The following is a 20,651-nucleotide window of genomic DNA, read 5'->3' on the forward strand; positions in this document are numbered from 1 at the left end:
AACATGTATTGGCAGGGTTGGACTAGATTGGTTGGCAGATAATTATTTTTCGATCCCTTTCCTATTTATTTACGTAATCATAATATCGTTATGGATTTGGTTTATTTTGTTTCTGGGATTAAAGAATAAAGTCATCTATATATTCGAGACTAATATATATACATATATATATATAGTGTGTGTGTGTGTGTGTGTGTCTCACTGGAGAGAACAGTGCTATTAGTAGCAGAGCATTATAGACTTAAATCAAAAGAATAAGGATGTTAAAAGTTGTTACTCAGAGTTTCACGCTCCCTGAGCGATCATCAGGCGACTGATAAAATTGGGATTGTCAAGGTTGATATATACACACTTAAAAGTTTTTGTATATATTGAGTAACAAGATGGTCGGTCTAAACTATTCCTTATGGAGGTTTACTTCTATAGTTGGCGAGGGAAAATTTACCTTCATGGCGACATTTCGAGGCTAATTCAGATTTGTTGTTCAGTAGTATGCTTTTTTCGGCATTAATTATACATAGTTTCTCATCAGTTAACAGAGATTACAACATTTTATCTCATTTGTGTAAGCAGCCGCTTGGGTGATGATATCCCTCTGAATATTATATGATTGGTTCATTTCCTTCAAATTCCAAACTTCTTTGGATATCTCTGAGCTGTACTGTAGCCTCTTATGAGTAAATATGTGTGCTTTCATAAGGGCTGCATTGACAAAATGAAAGTACATACTATATCTTGCAGATGTAGAGATCGCAAACTGTGTCCATTCAACAGCAATCGCCCATCAACCAACGTAGTATACAGGTCACAAGTCACATCAAATAACATTAACACAAAACTGTAGTTTGAGCTGACAGAGAACACATTTAATCAGTTATACTTAAACCTCAAACACACATTTACCCATAAGAGGCTGTCCATCATAAGCTCTCTGCTCCGTGTGATATACCTGTCACACGCCAATTCATTTACATAATGCCCTATCCGTACCTAGCTGCCTATTACATATTTTCAACCATACAATTTTCATCTTACGTATTTTACATAATGTTACAACAATTCATATATCTTTCTTTTTTTAAATATACACATACATAACTATTACATGAAATTCTTTGTCAGAGTTCGGTATGATGGCTGAACAAACGTTCAGCACATTTTTGTTTTCTTTAATGTTGGGATACCGTTCGCGATTACTCAAATACTGGGTGGCCTTTTGATCTCTGTCAGTCATACCAATAATTATACTGGAATTACTGGCATTACACAGCACCATCCTGGCTTGCTTTATAATGCACAAGCATTACCTGATTTGGTGGTGTCAGTTGGAGATAATTATCGTGAAAAGAAAATTTTAAAAGAATATATGCTTACGAATTACTATAAAATGTTCAGGTTTATGTTATCCAGGCTGAATTCGACATACGTCTATCGCATTGATACTGTTAAGGTATATCCAGATCAGAAATCCACATATCTAGTATACTTAATTTCTTGTGTGCCAAACCAAAAACAATATTTATCGTTGCTTTGTGATCTGACCACTTCGTGATGTCGTCTTCACAGAAGAGGATAGTTTCAAAGGGGAAATATATTCTTTACATAATACTCATCGTGTTTGCCTTCTATGTTATAGTGGAATACGCGGTAAGTGCGCAAACATTTGTTCAGCCATGCCATCTTGTACTTGCAGCAGCAAAGTTCAACGACAGAGTCTCACTTATATGTAATTAACTTCAAAGAGAACGCAATCTGGCTCAACAAAATCTTATTCACCACGCAATAGGTGTCTTCTATTCTAGAAATCACGTTTTTCACATCGATTTCATACTGATTCTTGTACGTACTGGGGAATCCAAGAGTAAAAACGTTTGCCAACTACAGGCACTTCTAGAATGTTGCACAGAAAAGTAGTCAAAGACAGATATTTGCCAAGCCTCCAGCCAGGATTGCCTCAAACCAAAACTAAGTACTTATTATTTGTTCACCAAAGCCTATGTTGTGCTTTAGTTACTCAGCACTACTGAACAGAACATTGCTCTGTAAATCAGTGCTATAAAAATTTGATTGTTTGATTGATTGATTGATTGATTGATTGATTGATTGATTGAAATGGTCCTTGATTTTAATTTGCCCACTACACACTCTACAACACATAGTGCCGTGAAAAAGTAAATGAGAAATAAAACAAAATAGGGTCAACCCTTACCGGGCATCACGTATTTAGGGATACTAGTAGTACTATTGCCAGGTTTACATGCAGTCTGCGTACGTTTCGTGCAACACTGTATCATGTTATTGACCAACATCAGTCTGGCTGACAACGAACTCGCGTCTGCTATCAGAACATCCTGAAAGGGGTCTGACCACATCAATTCTTACCTAAATGTGAATAGTATAATTGAAAATTCCTATTCTGATATGGAACTGCACATATTTATTTCATTTAAAGTGTTCAAATATGAACAGTACAAAAACAAACTGTACAATTGGTAGTTCCTTTTTTGTAACTTTTATTTACAAAGTGGAAATATTTATTGGAGGTTTACTGAACATCCTATATCATAACTGCTGGTTCTCGAAAGTTGAAAGTTTAATATTTCTAGCACCACACACTCCGTTGTTAGGCCTGATAGCATTGGTTGGAGGGCCAAAAATGATGTACCTTCACAGGTTCACACTAACAGTATATTTCCCTTTAAGTTGTCCAACATCAAGCCACATAGTATATTACAGTGAATTTCATCTTTTCCGTTAATATACCACGCCGAAACCAACAAGAAACTGCATATGCCACACACTTAAATAGCAAGATTCCATATTTTCAACCATACAATTTTCATCTTACGTATTTTACATAATGTTACAACAATTCATATATCTTTTTTTTTAAAATATACACATACATAACTATTACATGAAATTCTTTGTCAGAGTTCGGTATGATGGCTGAACAAACGTTCAGCACATTTTTGTTTTCTTTAATGTTGGGATACCGCTCGCGATTACTCAAATACTGGGTGGCCTTTTGATCTCTGTCAGTCATACCAATAATTATACTGGAATTACTGGCATTACACAGCACCATCCTGGCTTGCTTTATAATGCACAAGCATTACCTGATTTGGTGGTGTCAGTTGGAGATAATTATCGTGAAAAGAAAATTTTAAAAGAATATATGCTTACGAATTACTATAAAATGTTCAGGTTTATGTTATCCAGGCTGAATTCGACATACGTCTATCGCATTGATACTGTTAAGGTATATCCAGATCAGAAATCCACATATCTAGTATACTTAATTTCTTGTGTGCCAAACCAAAAACAATATTTATCGTTGCTTTGTGATCTGACCACTTCGTGATGTCGTCTTCACAGAAGAGGATAGTTTCAAAGGGGAAATATATTCTTTACATAATACTCATCGTGTTTGCCTTCTATGTTATAGTGGAATACGCGGTAAGTGCGCAAACATTTGTTCAGCCATGCCATCTTGTACTTGCAGCAGCAAAGTTCAACGACAGAGTCTCACTTATATGTAATTAACTTCAAAGAGAACGCAATCTGGCTCAACAAAATCTTATTCACCACGCAATAGGTGTCTTCTATTCTAGAAATCACGTTTTTCACATCGATTTCATACTGATTCTTGTACGTACTGGGGAATCCAAGAGTAAAAACGTTTGCCAACTACAGGCACTTCTAGAATGTTGCACAGAAAAGTAGTCAAAGACAGATATTTGCCAAGCCTCCAGCCAGGATTGCCTCAAACCAAAACTAAGTACTTATTATTTGTTCACCAAAGCCTATGTTGTGCTTTAGTTACTCAGCACTACTGAACAGAACATTGCTCTGTAAATCAGTGCTATAAAAATTTGATTGTTTGATTGATTGATTGATTGATTGATTGAAATGGTCCTTGATTTTAATTTGCCCACTACACACTCTACAACACATAGTGCCGTGAAAAAGTAAATGAGAAATAAAACAAAATAGGGTCAACCCTTACCGGGCATCACGTATTTAGGGATACTAGTAGTACTATTGCCAGGTTTACATGCAGTCTGCGTACGTTTCGTGCAACACTGTATCATGTTATTGACCAACATCAGTCTGGCTGACAACGAACTCGCGTCTGCTATCAGAACATCCTGAAAGGGGTCTGACCACATCAATTCTTACCTAAATGTGAATAGTATAATTGAAAATTCCTATTCTGATATGGAACTGCACATATTTATTTCATTTAAAGTGTTCAAATATGAACAGTACAAAAACAAACTGTACAATTGGTAGTTCCTTTTTTGTAACTTTTATTTACAAAGTGGAAATATTTATTGGAGGTTTACTGAACATCCTATATCATAACTGCTGGTTCTCGAAAGTTGAAAGTTTAATATTTCTAGCACCACACACTCCGTTGTTAGGCCTGATAGCATTGGTTGGAGGGCCAAAAATGATGTACCTTCACAGGTTCACACTAACAGTATATTTCCCTTTAAGTTGTCCAACATCAAGCCACATAGTATATTACAGTGAATTTCATCTTTTCCGTTAATATACCACGCCGAAACCAACAAGAAACTGCATATGCCACACACTTAAATAGCAAGATTCCATTTTGTTACATTTAATCTAAATGAAATAAATCATTTAAATGTATTTCAAGTCCATGCAGTCCAGACTTTCTGGCACCAATGTTTTTATATATATATATATTATCAAACACCTGATGAAGGGCGCCTAAAATGTCCTTCGCGGTGTATATTTGATTGTCTACATAGTGGTATGCAGCGTGCGAAATTAACGCCGGTCCTTCGGCCCGAGACCAACAGATTTCCGTTCGGACCGACAGTTTTTCAGAATTACAACAACGTATCGGTCCTTATGACCGACTGAAATTTGGAGTAAATAATAACATTTATTCAAAGATATATCCAATTTCACCTACATGAATCTGATCTTGTGTTACCTATTATACTCTCGACATCATCTCGTCCAAGTCAAGCGACACAGAGCTAGCTCGCTACGTGTTGTTGTCAATGTTGATATCATGTCTACATATGACGTAGCATACAGCATTTACTTTATGAAATTATGTTAGCAAACACATGATTGACCGAATTTCTCCAATTATTTGTGTCTTGACTAATCAGAACGTCTTAGACATTCAGACCCATTTTACGCATTCAGCGCATGCGTCTTTTCCCACCATGATATAAAGTTTACTGTTCTAAGTGTATGAAACTTTTAACGTGTTTGAGACAGTTCCACCTTGTATTTATAAAGTATGTGGCGATATTTAGAAGGCAGCAATGAGCTTCCGAAGAAGAAGACGAATTTAAACAGACACTGTGTTTAAAGGCTGGTATTAAAGCCGGTAAATGTTAGCGGGTTTCCCGATCAATTTACCGGAGTTCCCCATGTGTGTGGCCACGATCAAAACAAACTGACGGAAAACATATAAACTACTCTGAAAATGGCGTTTTAACTAATAAAGAATGCAGGTACACTTCGTAAAATATCTTCAGTACGATATTTTTTTTTGTAAAACAGTAAAAAAAATGCGTAGTCTGATTGCTTTCAATTTGATTCATATGATAATGTATGTCCTGTCATGTTGTAATCAACGTATAAACTTAGAAATGTTGCATTTTTGTTGCCATTGTTTTATCTGGAAAATTACTGCATCATGCCAAACACGGGTACATATAGTGGATGACGCATTATAGTACAGTTAACATATCACGCTCTCACGTCAAAAAAACTTGCATTGTAAGACATGTTTAGCCATAGTTCTCTTCATCACGGTCAGATTTCTTACACAAACAGTCGAGTCAGAGACGATACTCAATACACCACTGTATGGTATACGGGTAGGGCTTTATGGGGGGGGGGGGGCTTCAGTACACATTTGAAGGAAGACGAAACCGCTCCGTGTCACTTTTGTGGACGGAAATTGAAATAAAGTGAATACACAGTTTTCAAGAGGGATAGTTACGCGACAAAACTTTCTGCCATGATAAAGTTGTGGGTCTACGTTCGCTAAGAGTTGGAAAGCTACATCAGCTGTTGCGACAGACGATGAATCTGACTTTGGATATGTGATTCAGAATTTAGTGAATCGTACAGAGAGGAAGGAGAGGACTGTGATCTCTTAGAGATTGCAGATAATGCATATTTAATGATTCATTCACCCATATTATCTACAATCTATGGATATGTATTTCTATGGTGTAATGAATACATTCAGTCTCAGACCACTATAGTCTATAGGAATAGATTATGCGAAAATGAATATTCATAGTCTCTGGGTTCATAGTTACAAATGAAAATCTCTACTCATAGAGTCAAATATTACTTGGTAGTGAATCAAAATTTACTTCCAAGTTATTTGTTGACTCTGTGAGTGGAAATTTTATGAAATAATAGTGGATAGTGAACAATTCGTTGTACTTTCTTTTACTTTAGTATATCTAAAGATATGTTGTATCATATTAAATTTCAAAATCATTTAATCTGTAAATGGAGGGTATATAAATATAGGTCGTGAACGTGAACTGCATTGAGTATGGACCAGCAGTTTTCCTTAAGGACCAGCAGTATTTGCTACATGTCGGTCCTTGTGACCAGTAGTCATTTTCCCTTAAGTTCACACACTGGTGGTATGTGCAGTTCATTTCACTTAGACAAAATGTAGGAAGAAACTGTACTCATGTAATATTGCTATCTTAAAGTGTAGCATGTCCACTTTCCCATTGGTTTCTGTGTGGTTGTATCAAACAGAAGAGATGAACAGAATACAAAATAAATTCTCTTTTGTCAAACTGAAATTATACAATTACAGTACAGGCACGCAAAGAGATACGGGCATTGTTTTGAAATGTACCAACAAAGTAAAATAAATCTAGCTGAGTACTTGCATCCTGTTGGACATTGAACAAATCAGATTTAATTCACAGACACTGTATATCTATGCAAAATAAACTTCATTCAAAATTCGACGTAGCCAATTTTCCAAGGCAATCAGCCGTAGGTGATATATTGTATTATAATAATGGCACACTCCAAGTTGTCGTAAGCCAGTAGTATAAACTCAAACATCTTTATGGCCAGAAATGTCACGAATCTTCGAGATGTGCATATCTCTACAAAATGTCGTGAACTGCCTATAACCATCAACAACAGACCAGTTGAAAGCCAGAAAGCTTATCACAGCGCGCTACAACAGCACGGACATCGCTGTGATTATGATAGCAAGTAAGAAGGAACGGTCATGGCAGCAATATGTTTTTTTTTCTGTCTGCCTGGTAGATTGTGTGGAAATTCATCAATGACAAACAAAGTATTTTATTGACTGAGCCTTATCATGTCTTTCAACCAATTATTATTGAAGTTGTTACCTTTTACCATCTGGCTCGACAAAATCACTCAATGTTATGGTAACGTCTTCTGTCCTGCTTGACAAATCATAGTAACCTTGCTACATGTATTATGTTGGTTCATCATCATGTTAGTCAGCAGAAATAATATATATTCACGGTTATACAATGAATATTCATGATATATGTTTTACACCGTCGGGATAGGCTCTTAGGAGTTATGAATATTCATTGTGCTATCACGAATATATTATTTCTGCTGACTTCGATGATGGCCCATAGCAAATACATTTTATAAAGGCATTAGATCAACTTGATGTTTTTTCTGAAATCACAACTAATTGTAGGTGATGTAAAATCATGAAATGACTCTCCAAATCCTGCATGACAATTAAAATGCCATTTTTTTCCCTTGGGTGTTGTTCTCCTTTCAGTAACAAAAACAGACTTCATATAGGTTGTAGTTTCAATCTTTTTCAAGAGTATTATTATATTAAGTGAAATATTAAGTGAAAGCAAATTAAAGTTGTTTATTACTCAAATTGGAAACATAAGTAAAGATCTGTCATCCATATTGTAAATTTAAAACTAATTCTTACAATGTTAATATCGTTCTTTCCAGAAAATTACAAGGAATGTAGTGTCTTATACACAAGTTATTAAAGCACCAGTCCAGAAACTTGCAGACCTGGCTTCGCAAATGAAACCAAACTTAGTAGACGTCAAGGAGAAAGAGTCAATCTCCCGCAATGATCATTTTCCGTACATAAATTATAGTCACTTTGGGATGGACTGGATTGGCATCATTAAGGAATTTGAGTGGTCTTACGGTAATTTGAATCGAGGTGACACCGTTCAAAAGGATTTAACTCCGTTTGAAGCAGAAATTAATTCCTTTGGATTAACGTCTATCTCCGAATCAAAGTAAGAAAATTATGAAATGTTATCTCTTTACTTTCTTTCATGTCGCAATTTTATTATAGACCTGAAATCAAAATTATATGTCTAAATGTTGTGTCTGTGCTATCATGAATGGTGGGATTCAGAAAAATGTATTTCTGCTTTTGTATGTATGTATGTATGTATGTATGTATGTATGTATGTATGTATGTATGTATATGTCTCTGCACACTTAATCGCTCCACCAATCCCTCTGTAAATCTGTCAGTCTGTCTGTCTGTCTATCTATCTATCTGTCCATCTCTCTCTCTCTCTCTCTCTCTCTCTCTCTCTCTCTCTCTCTCTCTCTCTCTCTGACACACACACACACACACACACACACAGCTCTCTCTCTCTATCTTTTTTCTTTCTGTTTATAGGTTACTAGATCCTTTCTTGAAATGCCATCACTTGTGTATTTCAGATTATCACTAGTAGGGGACAAGGCCTTCAGGAAGGGTGATTACATTCAAGTCATTATGGAAGCCTATGATGAGTATGGTAATAGACGCTTACGTGGAGGAGACTTTCTACAAGGCTTGATGACAAATGAAAATCTCGGTACAAGAACTACAGGGAGGGTATTCGATTACGGCAACGGCACCTACAGCATATATTTCTATGCTGCTTGGAGAGGGGATGCAAGCATAACCATTCACTTAGTACGCCATCGAGAGGCCATCTTGTACCAAAAGTTTTTAAATAGCTTTGAAAACAAACGTCTTGGGTTCACGGCAAATTTCACCGATGGTAAACTAAAAGAAATAACAAACTGCTCTCTGACAAATGGCCTTGGAATGTGGCAGGATAAATGTGGTTTTGTTAGCCCTTCGTCTTTAGGGAAAACAGCCTTTATTTGTGAAAAGCCGGAGACATTATCTTGTGAAGACCTCAACAGCACATCTCATAACCTTGGTGACATGAATATTAATACAGCACAGGATATGCAGGGAATGTCGTATCTTTTCGAAACGTAAGTACAGATGTAGTGAACAGAATTTTTGCAACAATTGTAGTGTTGAGCCGACTGACTCTTATTGAAGCCGCCGATCCTAAAAAAAATTAATTCAAAAAAGTAAAAGTGTGATAATTTACTTATATTTCCCATGTAAGCTTATATTTTCCTGCCAATATATCGCATGTTACTTTTTTGACTCCTGAGAGTGAATCTATGTCATTTCAACCCATGGCAACACAGGCTGCATAACGGTAGTGGTAAACGGTAGCGCAAACTGGCCTCCGATAACCGTGAATGCCTCGTTACGGGCCGTTCGTTTAGACTGTGTGCGAGGGCAGAACTCGCACGGTAAAACTGGGTCTACACGAATGCACTGATTGCCACACCAATCGTACGGAACAAAGAAACCAGAAAAACCCTGGAACAACTCGATAAACCAAAAATCTACCTCACAGAGGTATACGAGGAAATATTTCCCCAATGAAAGAAATAGGTTTTAACCGAAATAGAAGGAAAATAGAGGTAAGCAAGAGATTAGTTCACCAGCACAAGAAATACGCTGTTCACTGCATGCCGTCTTCAACCAGAGTCCCCGGACGGAAGGGGTGGTTGCCAATGGTTACCAACCTCACGTGACCAAGTCTCCACCTCCTCGCAACTGACTGACATACCCAAATAGTCGGATAACCGTACCTAGAATCAGGGATCTTTTACATTTCTCAGCCAGATACTAATAGTATAGGACTGGACACAAGTGACTACTGAGGGCGCTAAAATGTCCCAAATATTTCGTAACAACTCCCCCCGACCAGACCTGTGCATGTCCTCATGCACAAAAGGTTGACAAAAATTATTAATCTTATATTAAACTGTACTAAATGATCCAATCTCAAGATTACTCAGGGTAACAAGCCCTCCTGTTCTGTTCAAACTAAATGTAAGAATCTGTCGTGTAAAAACCCATACAAAAACTTAACTGTGGGTACCACATACAACTTTCAGAGTAAAGTGTGTCGTACAGTCGTTGTCAACATGCAACTTCTCAGTAATCAGACGTTTAAATTCACCGATAAAGGGTGGTGGCGGTGGGGATTCGGACCCTCTATGACTAATCTAGTTCAGCACTTAGATGTCCCATCACCTGTCCCAATGCAAAAACAGTATCCACATTACGCTTCAGCTGGCAAGACCAACCCGCAGCAATGGGATGCACCATTTTAGTAAGAACTGCATATAAACTTGCCTGACACTAAGCAAAATCTACCTATTGCACTTGAAATCCAGACAGCAAGGTACTTCCACAAGAGGTAAAGGGAAAGGTGGAAGGTAGAGTTATTATAGGTGCGGGTATATAAACAGGTCTATCACACTGCAATTACATACCACCCAAAGACAATAGAGGGCGTAAACTGCAAGGCAAATGTTATCTGGCATATGGCAAGGGCTCATGCAAATAGTGTACACCACCCACAATTTCACCCATTACATTGAAGTCTAACTTGTATAAAGTCGTGCCAGGCCATACCCATGGCGTTATTATACTACCTGACTAGTTAGATGCCTCCAGGCCAATTGCATACTCCAGCAATTCTAATAGACCAATAGAGACAGATATAGAGATAAGAGAGTAGAAACTTATCATTTACTTTGCTGTACTTTGTTCTGATGTAGTCAACTCGATGAAACAAGTACAATAGTGAGCTGCCTTTTTTCTTTCAGTCGGTAAATGTCGATTGTCGGGAAGAAAAATAATAACCGATGATTACTCATCCACCAATCACTCTGATCCTATATTAGGATCATATCCATGACTGAACATCACTGTTTCACCAGTCTGCCTGGAAACATGTGACTACCATGGACTACACCGACGTCCACCAAGCGTAACTATTCATCAAGTAACACTCACTGTGACTAACCTTCGCAGGGACGTCAAACCCTGAAGGGAGAGACTTACAATCTCCCTGGTTACGAGGTGTACTTTTCTATGGCTTATAGATCACTTGTACAGCTCCACCAGAGCTGTATGTTGCTAACTCTTCCCATGCTTGTTTCACGGCCTTGTCTACCAAAACCATAATGGTCTACACATTTCCTCTCTCTCCTTGGATACCTCCTGTGCCTGACCTTGTCATCCATTTGCTGACTATTTGCATTCTTAGGCAGTGCCGTAGGAACACAAAGTGGAGATTCGTCAACAACCGGACTTTTGTCACCATTGGTCATTTCACAATCCACCGCCAGATCACATGGTGTACTAGTAACACTTTCCATCGTATCCAGAGCACTGACTTCATTCTGGCCACAATCCAAGTCATCTTTCTCTACTTTACCAGTGTCCAAATGACTGTCTAACCCAAGGTTGATCTCAGTTGAATGACCTTTCACCTCATTTATGTCACTGTCATATGTTACAGTGTCTTTGATGGGGTCAGTGACCTTACTTTCGTCACCCACATTTCATGTTAATAGAGCTGGGTCAGTGGGTTTACCGACATGGATGCGTTCATCCTGTGGTACAACTTTAGCTTTGTCCAACCAGGGAATCAGAACTTCCCCCTGATATTGCTTTAGCTTTTCATGGTGAACTAGCTTTGGTTTACTTCTAGGGCTGAGCTGTATCCGGTACACCTGGTCGGACAGTTTGCTTGTAACCAGATATGGCCCTTCAAAAGCCAACTGTAGTTTTGGTGCGTAACCTTCTTTCCTTCGCTTATCTTTCAACCAAACAAAGTCCCCAACTTAAAAAGTATTCCTAGTTGCGAAACGATCATACAAACGTTTCTGTCGCCTAGCTGTGCCATTCAACTGTGTTCTCGCATGTTCGTATGCATGTTCTAATTTTTCCCTTAAGTCAGCTACATACATGTAGTCAGAGTTGGTAGCCCCTTTGGAGGTTCTACCGGTGTTACTGCCATCCGGGGTAGTGCAACTCCCTCCCAAACATCATCATATTAGGTGTTTCCCCAGTAGATGGATGCACACTGCTACGATATGCAAAAGTGGCCAAACTGATGTTCTCATCCCAGTCTGATTGATGTTTCAGGGGATCCATATAAGCTCTTATATAACGGACCAGGGTGTGATTAAACATTTCGACCTGTCCGTCACTTTGCGGGTGCCGAGGGGTAGTGTAGGTTTTATTCACCCCCAGCAAATCACACACCTCCCTGAAAATATTTGAAATAAAAGTTCTGCCCTGGTCACTATGGCATTCCAGGGGCATGCCAATACGACTGAGGAAATTATCCGACAGCACTTATGCAATTGTGGTAGTCTCCTCATTAGGAATTGGATAGGCCTCCATCCACTTGGTGAAGTAATCACCAACAACCAGTATCTTTTTATTACCTTTACTATACTTTCCGGAAAGCGTCCCACCACATCGATGGCTATGCGTTCAAGAGCTGCACCAACAACATAAGTTTTTAGAGGGGCTCTCTTCTTTCCAACAACTGACTTATTTTTAGCACATACATTACACAATCGAATGTGACTTCGCACGTCGATAGACATCCCATACTAATAGTTTTGTTTTTGCAAGTGTTCGCCCAATACCGGCATGACCACCAAATTTACTATCATGAAAAGTCCCCAATACTAGCTTCACAAAGATTTTTGGCAAAATGATTTGCCACCTCACTAATTTTCCGTCAGCTGCTTCCCATAGCTTGTATAGTATACCATTACATGTACCCTGAGTTGGGAATATTGGGACCAATATGTCTTCAAAGCTGGTGACTTGTGAGAAATATCCTCCCAAATTGGTCGAGGTTCACCACTCTCCACATGTCTCATTACTAGACCAATATTTGGATCCTCCAATTGTTGTTTCCTCAACTCCTCCACTGACCAAAGAGTCTCATGGTCAATGACCTGTTTACTATCTAAGCTAAATTCAGCTTCCCGTTGCTTGGATTCAGCAATCGGGCGCTTGGTGGACACTTTATGCGCATTACACCTATTTGGATGAAGGCGTCCCTCCACCCAAGGCCACCCATTGTTAAATTCGCTGGGAATGACCCCCACCCTTGAAGCCTTACGACTGACAAGAACACCTTCAGAAACTAAATCCTGACTTTCCGACCTGTTTGACTCAATTTTTGAATTATCAGTTACCATAATTGTATTTGTATGACTTTCCTTGTAGTGATCCCTACCACACTGCTTATAGTACTCCACAGGAATACGACTCAAGGCATCTGCATTCAGATGCTTTTTACCAGGCCTGTGTTCAACTTTAAACTTATACTGGCCCAGGATCTCTAACCAGTGGGCCAACTGTCCCTCGGGGTTCTTAAATTTTAGCAGCCAAACCAAAGAGGCATGATCTGTCCGAATGGTAAACTCTCTACCAAGCAAGTATTGCCTGAAATATTTCACATATTCTACTATAGCTAATTGCTCTTGGCGCGTCACAAAGTAATTTCTCCCTGCTTTACTCATGACTTTACTAGCAAAGCAGATAGGTCTCTCCACCCCTCTTGTATCTGACTCAACACAGCTCCAATACCCACTTTGCTGGCATCTGTATTAAGAATGAAATCCCCTTGTGAAGATGGAAAAGCCAACACTGGCGAAGATGTCAATTCTGTTAAACATTGACAAAGTGAACATCCTTGATACAGAAACCGGGCATTTTGAGCAAGGAGTGAGAGTAGAAGCCATTTACATGCAGGCAAACCAACCAACAGAGACGGAGGACATTACAATCTTCCATGCACCTATGATCCTTTACAATTAGTACACTCACATGTTCAATCTGTTGGTAAAGGCTAAAGCAGGCAGTCGAAAATGTCTGGTAACAATAACGCATTTGTATGTTATTTTACTTTACTTTACTTTATCCGAAAGCAGCCATGCCCCGGCACACTTTATGATAAGCACTTCAGTCATGTATTGAATTTTATGGAATTTAAATTTCTTTTTGCAATTCAGACAATTCCAAAACTCTACTATTGGAAATCCAATAACAATAACAATTCAAGGTAAGCATATGTATTAAATGTTCCTAACACAAAGTATTAGAAAATTGTGATAAGAATTTTAAAAATGGCGAATATCTATATTGAACGAGGCTGATTATATGCTTGCACATACTCATACATAATGTCCGCAATGGACATAGTAATAGTTTATAATAATGTAATGTATGATAAAATGTTGAAAAAGGATGACATTGAATTATTCATTTGAAGTTAGTTTTGATTGCAAGCTGATTACAACATTGATATTGAACACGAGAAGTATGCATCAAAATAAGATTAGAGAACAGTTTTGAAAATAAGAAGCAACAAACTGCAAATATGTCACCTGCCGACACACTATGACTTTAATGAATACTGGTAGTTTTTGACTAATATTCCTTTGATATTTAATCACAGATTCTAATGTGACACCAAAACTTCCATTATGTGGACCTGACCTACCGGTTACACTGTCCAGTGGTTATTGGAAGGACAACCTGACCTTTGTACCTTTAATGTGTCGCAGTCAACAATGGCAGAAAGAAGACATGGAAAAGTGTCTTTTGGGAAAAGAAATACACATGTACGGAGATTCAACCGTAGGTCAAGTTAGTAAAAGTTTGAGGTTTCGTAACGTCCAACCGCGCGAGTTATTTCATGTTCACTACATTTTACTCAGGGGTGGTTCTCCTGTCCAGTATGTTAAGAATATGTTATTTGAAGCTGATTTCATAGATAGAATAGGAAATTGCACCTCTGTGACCCCTGTGGTTATGATGAATTTTTGTTTCCATTTTGGTTCTTGGACAACAAGAGCTTATTTGGACAGAATCTTTGGAGCAAAATGTGCCGTTCTCAGATTATTTAAACGATGCCCAGAAGCGATTGTCATCATTAAATTAGCACATCCACGAGATAACGTCGACGTTGTACAAAGAGTGCATAGCTCTAACTACAGATTCCATGACATGAACAGAATGATTCGCCGGGTCTTTGGTGGCATTGGTGTCAGATTCTTGGATCTCTGGGATCTTGTCTCGTCTCATATCACCAACAACCAGGTTCACATGCCTGCCGCCGTAATAACGCAAGAACTTTATCTTATGTTATCGTACGTTTGTCCAGAAATGGTGCAGAAATGATCATACTAAAAGACGATTGTCTAGAACCTATACGTGTTATCGTCAATTTTACCCAACCATGTACTAACTATACCTTGTTGGTACGATGCATGATTCCCTCTATGTAACTTTTATCATTCGCTGTTAGTTGAAGACAGCTACACTTAATTATTACCACCATCCACTGTTTCTTTCCTCCTACTTTGGACTCAAAAACGCTAGAATTAACTTCTCTTTCTTCTTTGAGGGTGAACACTACGGTTTGTTTGCGCAGCTTTCGTACATTAGTCAAAATGTAATAATCCGCTTCTGAATATAAATGTAGACTATGTGTCAACCTGCTGTGACGTCAAATTTCATTAGATATCGGTGTAAGCATTCATAAATATTTCGACATACACGTTTTATTCTGTAATGTTGGGATACCTCAAATCTGATTAAAATATGGTGTTGTGCCAAAGCGACGAGATGTCTTTATTTACTTCTATTTCCATTGTGTTGTGACATTTGTTTAGTTCCGAGTGATCGCCACAGATTTGGTTACCGCTTGCCATTGCTCAAATGCTACACATCCTTTTGATATAATGACAGCCATAAAAATAATTATACTGGAATTACTGTAACACGATGCAGGCTTGCTTTATAATGCACACAAATTAAGTGATAAACCTGTTGGTATCATCTGGAGATATTGTCGTGAAGAGAAAATCTTAAAACAAATATAGGCTCATAAAGTAGTATATATATGTTCACGTATATTTCATCCAGTCAGAATTCGACATTGATACTGTTGAGGTATATCCAGAGCAGAAATCCACATATCTAGTATACCTAATTTCTTGTGTGCCAAAGCAATATTTGTCGTTGCCTTGTGATCTGACCAATATATGATGTCGTCTTCACAGAAGTGGGTAGTTTCAAAGGGGAAATATATTCTTTGCATCATACTCATCGTGTTTGGTGTTTGGTGTAGTGGAATACACGGTAAGTGCGGACTCTCTAATTCAGTGCGACGGTCGGTACAAAAGGCAGGTACAGGCCAGGTCCAGGCCAGGCCAGGCCAGGTTAGGTATCGACTGAAATTTATGTATTATATATATATATATATATATATATATATATATATATATATATATATATATATATATGTCTGATGATCGCACAATGCGTGAAACTCCGAGTTACAACCAAGAAAGAGTTCCAGTACCACCAAAACTATACATATATATATATATATATATATATATATATATATACATACATATATATATATATATATATATATATATATATATATATATATATATATAAACTTGATCACAAGTAGAAAGACACTGCGCTCAGCAAATACATTTGGCACCTAAAAGACAGTAAAACCAATTACGACATACACTGGTCAGTTCTCAAGCAGGCTTCCTCATACTCAAATGTTACCAAATGATGTCAACTATGTCTCTGGGAAAAATATTTTATTATAACTGCCGACAAATCAACGACCTTGAACAGCAGAACTGAATTAATCAGTAAATGCCGGCACGCTAACAAGTTCTTACTTAATAATACGTAACCTTTGTTTTCATTTTTTTTGTGTACACACAGCCGTCAGTGAACACACATAAGTTATGTACATAAAGCAGAATGTATAGCCAACGACTACTATTAAACCATACTATTATATATATATATATATATATATATATATATATATATATATATATATATATATATATATATATATATATATATATAGATATATAGATATATACAAAATGTCTTGAAATGACGACCTTCGGTGACAAAAAAAATCTTGGTACATTAAAGACGATAAAAAGAAGCTTATGGAATGGTTGTCTCTTCAAACTCTCACGGAAACTCAAAACGATTCGGTAATCAATGTGCGCTATTCGTGTGGTGTTGTCCATAGTAGGGTGGCTTTCGACTGATTCTACCCCCACAGTCGTCTTCAGGTTTCCCGGTGCGCATTGCGAGAGCAATCCCACAACCCCGTGCGGCGTTCAAGATGGCGAAACGCATATGTTGCCTATAAACACACACCCAGAGAGTAGAAACCAGCAGTTGTCTGATGATCGCGCAATGCGTGAAACTCCGAGTTACAACCAAGAAAGAATTCCAGTACTACCAAAACTATACATATATATATATACATATATATATATATATATATATATATATATATATATATATATATATATATATATATATATATATATATACAAAATACACAAGTTATGGTACGGAGCCGTTACTCAGAGTTTCACGATGAATGCGATCGTCGTCCGAAGATCGCATTCAAGCGTGAAACTCTGAGTAACGGCTCTGTACCATAACTTGTGTATTTTGTGTAATACAGCTCTACTTCTCAGTATTGAGCGCTTTTCCTTCAGTTTATGACTTACCTCTTACACTGAATTAGTATATATATATATATATATATATATATATATATATATATATATATATATATATATATATATATATATATATATATATATATATATATATATATATATATACATTTGTATATATATATATATATATATGGAGAGGGGATTCAAATCCAAAGATGTGAGTCTGTTGGTATAAAACGCGGGTACAGGCCAGGTCAGGTATCGACTTAATATTTTGTTTTGGATTCAAATTCAGCTCTAATGATGTCAATCTGCCATTAAATTATAATGTAGATTTTTGATTAGTTGTCGGGTTATTTTTTCTTAGCAATAATAATAATAATAATAATGTTGGGTTCTTATATAGCACTTTCCCACTCCGTTCTCAAAGCGCTTTACAATTATTACCCCTGGCTCGGATCAGAACAGCACAACGGCCCTTTAGTCTTCCTCAACTCCCCGGGGAGCATACAATCCATTGCAGCTATTTTAGCGCATAGGATTAAAGCCTTCACATTGCAACCTACATCCTACCAGGTCCCCAGTTATACATCTGGGTTGACTGAGGCACAGTCGTGGTTCAAATCTTGCCCAAGGACTTTAGCCACTCAGAAACAAACAGCAGGAATTCGAAGCGACGGGGCTCGAACCTGCAACCTGTAGATTCCAATATGCCATCAGTTATCTTTGTTTTCAAATTCACCACACAATGAGTGTGTTCTTTTCTTGAAATAACACTTTTCACATCGATTTCTTACTGTTTCTTATATGTACTGGGTGCTTTCAAGAGTAAAAGCACTTTTAGAATGTTGCACAGGAAATAAAGTAGTCAAAGAAAGCCGTTTGCCAAGCCTCCAGCCTGGATTGTCTCAAAACAAAACTAAAGGCTCATTTGTTCACCAAAGCCTATGTTGTGCTTTAGTCATTCAGTGCTACTGAACAGAACATTGCTTTGGAAATCTGTGCTATAGAAATGTGACTGATTATTCGACTTAGGCTTTGATTTATACTTTTCCACTACACAGTCCACAACACATCTAAATGTGCATGCTCCATGTGATGAGTGGTAATTAAAAGTGGTAATTAATGGCGAGATATAGTTTTAGTGGTTCAGAGTATTTATGGATGTTTTCAACAGAATGTGAACATATTCGAGTTGTTGAATTAGCATTTATTGAAGAGATGCAATATGCCATGCAAACCAATACATATATTGCAAATTTAAAAAAAATGGCGGATCTTTGGATCTGAATGTGAATGTGAATGTGAATCAAAACAAAAATATTATCAGACGATATCTGACCCGGCCTGGCCTGTACCTGTGTTTTGTACCAACCCTATTTTTGTTTTCTGTTTCTTCAGCTCCGACATCAACATATAAAAATAAATTCATTTTTGCGCGCCCTTAACATTGTTTTGGGAATAGCATTCGCTCTGGCAAGAATATGCAAGTGTTGGGAGCGTCGACATCACCTACAGTCATGGTGGCGACGACGACACTTGTTCACTAACAGAACATTTCTTTAATGATGGAAGTTATTAAAGTGGGGGCTGAGAATATGCCGCAGCTTGCAAAGGGCTTGTTACCAGGAATCAAATAGGAGAAGATAGAGAGGAGAAAAAAGAGATGCACAGAAATATGAAGGCGATTTTTTTAGTTTTGTACTTTTTAAAAATAAAATCCATGGTTGGGTAAAGCTCCATTATTTTGTCCTCGGCGCTGATACAAAGCAATACACTTTGAAATCTGCACAATATACTTTACTTTAACCCATTTACAACTGCAGCCATCAGACCGTGGACAAATGGAACCTGTTGCAAACAGGGAAGGTAAACAATTGAATTGATTTAATTACACTTGGCACTGCATGTAGGAAGTACAACAACTTGTTATACATTCCATCACTAGATAAAACCAGTTTTATGGCCATAGTACATTTTGATATGGTTATGTCCACAAACAAATTTCCAGTTCCCCTGCCATGGCATTTAATGTACACATAGAGAGGCCATAAAACTGTTTCTTATCAAACCTTTGTATGTAATACAAGTCCCTGTTGTTTCAACATGCTGTGCCAAGTGTTATTAATCCAATTCATTAGTTTTTTTTACTTTCACTATGTGTAACAGGTTCCGTTTGTATGTTGTCTGCAGTTATACTTTATGACTTGTATGGCGGTAGACCAAAGTACAGTGTAACTATGACAGTACATCTGATATAGTTATATTTCTGATTGTTCACTTGAAGTGGCACAAGCTGAATTTCTACGCTTATGTGAATATACTTATAAAACCTTCGATCACAATCATCCCAATAGGGAACTTGCAAACCCGCCATGTTGAATGTTGCATCATGGGAAATGTCATTATAAACACTGATCAATTAGTATTATGAACAATATTGTTATATTATTTGTAACCACAAATGATCAATTCATAGTCACCCCGACCATTGTGGGAGGTTTATTTTATCGGTAGCTCCAGATTAGGTAATATGATAACCTCAGATAATCCCATAGTCCTTTGCGTCTGAGCATGCTCTGTCTGGATTGCAAGTTCCCTAGTTGAGTTCTGGCACTCTTAGAACTATTGATTGCATAGTGTGGAGTATTTGCCCATTTTTTGATAGTATAATCATCGGATCATTTATAAGTTAAATCCTATTATACCATGCAAGAGCCATTTGACCACAAAATATGGGATATATATTCTGGTCGTTCGACATCACAACAATATGTATCTACCTTACAACGCACGTCTACGTCACCGGTTTCACTGTGTTCTAAATAAGAGTCAAAACGTTCAAAATTACCATTACTTTCCCCAATCTTACCTATAAATTTAATACTGGCGCTGGTATCATTATGTTATTCTCC

At 37.5% G+C, this 20,651-nt stretch overlaps 1 protein-coding gene across 1 annotated transcript; it reads left to right on the top strand.

Annotated features, from left to right (window-relative positions):
• Positions 1 to 3,363: 3,363 nt before the first annotated feature.
• Positions 3,364 to 15,388, top strand: LOC144440634 (NXPE family member 4-like). The gene is made up of 5 exons (XM_078130020.1): positions 3,364 to 3,459; positions 8,005 to 8,306; positions 8,746 to 9,294; positions 14,218 to 14,267; positions 14,664 to 15,388. The coding sequence occupies exons 1-5, from the start codon at positions 3,364 to 3,366 to the stop codon at positions 15,386 to 15,388; spliced, it is 1,722 nt and encodes a 573-aa protein (XP_077986146.1).
• The last annotated feature ends 5,263 nt before the right edge of the window (positions 15,389 to 20,651 follow it).

The sequence above is a fragment of the Glandiceps talaboti genome, chromosome 10, assembly GCF_964340395.1.
Source record: "Glandiceps talaboti chromosome 10, keGlaTala1.1, whole genome shotgun sequence".
Classification (NCBI taxonomy): Eukaryota; Metazoa; Hemichordata; class Enteropneusta; family Spengelidae; genus Glandiceps; species Glandiceps talaboti.

Excerpts from the sequence above, each read along its gene's own strand:
- LOC144440634 (XM_078130020.1), top strand. The coding sequence starts at position 3,364 with ATGTCGTCTTCACAGAAGAGGATAGTTTCAAAGGGGAAATATATTCTT. Across the intron at positions 3,460-8,004 it reads ATGTTATAGTGGAATACGCG|AAAATTACAAGGAATGTAGT; the intron begins GTAAGTGCGCAA and ends CGTTCTTTCCAG. Across the intron at positions 9,295-14,217 it reads ATGTCGTATCTTTTCGAAAC|ACAATTCCAAAACTCTACTA; the intron begins GTAAGTACAGAT and ends TTTGCAATTCAG.